Source organism: Galeopterus variegatus, unplaced genomic scaffold, assembly GCF_000696425.1.
Source record: "Galeopterus variegatus unplaced genomic scaffold, G_variegatus-3.0.2 Scaffold1798, whole genome shotgun sequence".
NCBI lineage: Eukaryota > Metazoa > Chordata > Mammalia > Dermoptera > Cynocephalidae > Galeopterus > Galeopterus variegatus.
Window position 1 is genome coordinate 7335 of NW_007727909.1, and position 4533 is coordinate 11867.

Genomic DNA, 4533 nt, shown 5'->3' on the forward strand with positions numbered 1-4533 from the left:
CCATTCTGTTCCAGGGGGAAAGTTGGGGATCAGATCAGCTCCTTGAAGTGGGTTTCTTTTTTTTTTTTTTTTTTGTCCTTTTTGAGACTGGCCGCACCACGCTCAGCCAGTGAGCGCTGTGAACGCACCAGTCATCCCTATATAGGATCCGAACCCGCAGCGGGAGCGCTGCTGCGCTCCCAGTGCCGCACTCTCCCGAGTGCGCCACGGGCTCGGCCCTTGAAGTGGGTTTCTATGAAACAATTTCTGGTGAGACAGAGTCCTGGGCCTACAGGGTCAAGATTGGTGGCATTTTCTGGGGTGGATGGTTAAGAAGCCCCTCAGGTGTCTCTTCTGCTCACTAAATTTGAGAGCCACTACTGTTCTTGAGGGGTTGTCTGCTTTTCCCAGGCAGTGGGCTGGTGTTCCTGATCTCCTGTTCTGGCCAGGACCCCTTTCTGTGGTGGTGAGGTAGATCCAGTGGGCTGTGGCCCCAGCCTGTGAAGGGCACTGAGGGCTTGTGCAGTCCTCCTGGAAGGGCCAGAAGGATTGGGTTTTAGTCACCCAAGGTGAAGTGGTCCATTTTTATCTTTTGTTCTTCAGGCCAAGGATGCCTGCTTTTGAACTCTGCAAAGGGTGGGGTGTTTAGCATGATCTGGTCCAGGGGTCTGTTGATTTCCACCAAAGAAACCCTCCTGCAGTTACCCTGATTAACCGAGAGAAGCTTCCTGCTGCTGGCCTTGTGTGTCAGCTGTATTGTGTGCGTGCGACTGTGTGCTGAAGGCTGCCTCTGCCCCTGGGTTGCTTTGCTGACGCACAGACCTGCTAGTGCACTGCATCAGGCCAGCTGCCAGAGCCGCTACAGAGATGACCCACCTGCCATCTTGTCAGACATCACTTTTATTCTTTCAGAAAAAAAATCCTTACTGTCTTGTGTGTTAGGTTCTAAAGGAGGTAATAACATAAGTGAGATGTGCCCTTGTGGGCTTAGGCTTGAAGGCCCAGACTTCCCTCAGTGGCTTAAAGGAACATAGTAAAGTGCTTCTCAGCCTAACTATTGTGTGTCTCTCTCTCCCATCCCCTCCATCAAAAGGGTAAGCTTGTCAGCCACAGACTGCTACATCGTGCATGAGATCTACAATGGGGAGAACGCCCAGGACCAGTTTGAGTACGAGCTGGAGCAGGCCCTGGAAGCCCAGTACAAGTACATTGTGATCGAGCCCACCCGCATCGGTGATGAGACAGCTCGCTGGATCACTGTGGGCAACTGCCTGCACAAGACGGCTGTGCTGGCGGGCACCGCTTGCCTCTTCACCCCCTTGGCATTACCCTTAGATTATTCCCACTACATCTCCCTGCCCGCTGGTGTGCTGAGCCTGTCCTGCTGTGCCCTCTACGGAATCTCCTGGCAGTTTGACCCATGCTGCAAGTACCAAGTGGAGTACGACGCCTATAAACTGTCCCGCCTGCCTCTGCACACACTCACCTCCTCCACCCCTGTGGTGCTGGTCCGGAAGGACGACCTGCACAGAAAGAGACTTCACAACACGATAGCACTGGCTGCCCTGGTGTACTGTGTAAAGAAGATTTACGAACTCTATGCAGTATGATTTCAGTAGAACAGGGAGAGAAGCAAAACAACCCAGCCCACGGGTGACAACAGAGTATTCAGATTGCCACAGTAACATTTTTTGCTCTGTGAGCCTGGGAAGGTGTTTGGTTTAATATTTGTTATTTTTTAAAAATAACACAGATCACGGGTGTACCAAGGGATTTTTCAACTCATTACACTAAGGTGTGGATTTCCATAACCGAAGAGGGGGTCTGAGGCTGTGGAAGTCTGACCGGGCAGTGGAGTGCTGATGAAAGCAAACGCTACTGAGGGGGTGTGAACGTGCTTTGGGGGGTGGGGGTCTTTAAGTATGTTGTTTAACTGTACCATCCAGAGCCAACCAGAAGCTATCGACCATTAAAATTATGAGAATTTCGGCTCCTGCTGTTCTCTGTCCATGACACTGTCTGGAGCTTGCTGTTGCACATCTGCTCTTGGTGGTAGCCTGCACATGGAACCAGCAGGCACTGTGGAAGCCACCCTGATCTCTGCCGCAGCCTGGTGTCACCACTGCAGCAAGAATGGGCCTAGATCCGAGGTGGTCCTCAGGCCAAACCCTGCCCGGAAGCAGTCTCCTGGCTCCTTGTCCTCATCATTTCCAAGGCCAGCACTGCTAATGTGCTGTTGAGGGACATGGTGGGATCAGGGGACAAGGCCTAGAGGTCACAAAGTCTCCATTTGAGTTCAGTTGGGGAATTTGGGGGCCCAGGACTCTTTCTCCATAGATTCTGATTTAGGGGAACACAGAAACTAACATCTGTATGTATATTTTTAAAGCACCAGAGCTGTTCCTGATGTGGACCCTGAGTTCAACCCCTTGCCCTAGGCCAAAGGAAGAGCCCTCAAAGCAGTCTTGGACACACCCCCGGCCTGGTGCTTCCTGTTCCACAGGAGCTGAGTCCTGGGCTTTTCTCTCACACTGAAAGGCATATCGCACGTCGTCTTCCACATTCCCTCTAAGACTTGGGATAAATGGAAGATTATCCCCTTAACTGCTACCTTCCTAAAGCCTCTGTTCCCTCATCCCTAAAGAGCCATACAACATTTCCTTCTGAGGGGATAATCTTTAAGTGACAACCAAATTGAGTTTTCACCTAGTTATAAAGGACCCATCAGGAAGCTCAGATGCCACAGAGCAACAAAGGGCTGCTTAACCTGGGGTGCACGGGAAGGCTTCAAGGGGCTTAAGGGGATGGTTGGGCCTTTTTTTTTATAAGGGAGAACCAGAGATTTAAAAAGATAGCCCACAAAGTTTAAGAAACTTGGCTTAATTCCAAGGGCACTCAAAGGTGATTAGTGACTGCTGGGTGGCAAAATGGTGTTAGGTGCACACGATTGTTTACGTGGCAGTCTTTGGCCATCTGGAACAGTGGTAAAGATGTAACTGCATTCACCACACAAAAGTGATCCCAGACAAACATACCTCATTTTGACTACAGTGTGAGTTAAAATCCAGGTGTCCACACTCCTCAGTTGTCTGAATGCTGACTTCCAAGCCTGCTGGGCAGGAATGGTAGATGTTTTTGTAACAGGCCCAGATTTGGAAAGGGAGCCCTGTGCCTGGCCTGGAAGTGCTCTGCCTGCAAATCAGATTTCATGGGGGAGATGGCTGGAAGCAGGCAAGTCATGGCGACCTCAAGTCAGCTGAGCAGAAGCCATCACCCAAAATAGAAACCAGGTGCAAATGGGTGGCTCTTTCGCTATTTCCCAAGCTGCACTGAACAAAGTGATTCTTGTTGGGTAGACTAACCCAGATTCTGAAGTGCCATCTTAGTTACATGGCCCCTGGCCAGGGAGATGAAGACAGGTTTGGTGTGCCTAGGGCAGGGCGATGGGGAAGAGAGAAGCAACACACCTCGCTCCCTTTGCTCCTGCCACTGTCGCACTGAGAGGAGCAGCCGCATCAGAGTTGGTGACGAGTGGCCTGTGTTCATTGGTGATGTGCCACAGTGTTTTTGAACAGACAGCATTCAATAACTGCCAATTGAGAGAAAGCAGAAACCAAGTTACCTGGGCTCTCCTGTGCAAAATCACAAATGAGTCCTACGTGAATTCAGAGAATAGATCATGTAATTAATGTAGTAAATTAATCTGGTTTTAACTACCTATCCCCACCCCAATTTCAGAGAATAGCGAAGAGGCTTTGTGTGAAAGGACAACTGAGCAGGAAATGTAGCGGAGTGGACCCAGGCAAGCTTTTTCTCACTGCAGTGTGCCCAGGTGGCTGTGCATTCACCATGTGCACAGTGACTCACGAGTGAGCTACAGCCCCTCTGCACTGCACAAACTATTTGGTTTCATTTTTCAGTCTCTGGTTTTGGCATGAAGCACAGGATGGCCTGCTTCTGCCCTGGGACCGGTGAAACCAAAAAAGGCTTGACAAGCAAAGTGGAAAGCGTCTTTGAACTTTATCAGATATATAAAGGTAGAACCAATTAAAAATCTTGCTTTTCAGACCTCCCCAGCAGAATTCAAGGATGAAAGAGGGGACCAGGGTGAAAAAAAAGACAAAACCAAAAAACCTTTGAGAGCAGAAAAAAGAAACTAGAACAGCAGCAACACCACCTCCCCTGGTGGCAAATGTTCATGTTCATATTCAAACACCAGTTTGAAAAGTCCAAGAGCAAAATGAAAGGTTGCTCCAAGGCCATTAGCTGAAGGCCAAGTCTGGCTGAGCTCCCCTCTGAAATGCAGGCTCTTTGGCTGGCAGTACGGGTAAGGAGCTCATCCACAGGAAGGCACTCATGCTGCTGTCCAAGTTAGGACAACTCTAAAGGCTCAGTAAGTCCCACATTTATCCAAACCACTGCTCTCTCCAGGAAGGGAAGCATAACTCCAGGGAAACCTGAGATGACCTGCTTTAGAATTACAGCCCACCTGGCCAGGTTCTGATTGTTTCATTTCTAAAGAACGCCTAGGGCCATGCAGGGTTCTCTTCTCCC

At 49.9% G+C, this 4533-nt stretch overlaps 1 protein-coding gene across 1 annotated transcript; it reads left to right on the top strand.

The window, feature by feature from the left end:
- Window positions 1–1028: 1028 nt before the first annotated feature.
- On the top strand, window positions 1029–1970 carry TMEM11 (transmembrane protein 11; the record flags this gene model as incomplete). Its single annotated transcript, XM_008579004.1, has 1 exon — window positions 1029–1970. A coding segment is annotated over one exon (561 nt), but the record flags the coding sequence as incomplete, so codon positions are not given.
- Window positions 1971–4533: the final 2563 nt, after the last annotated feature.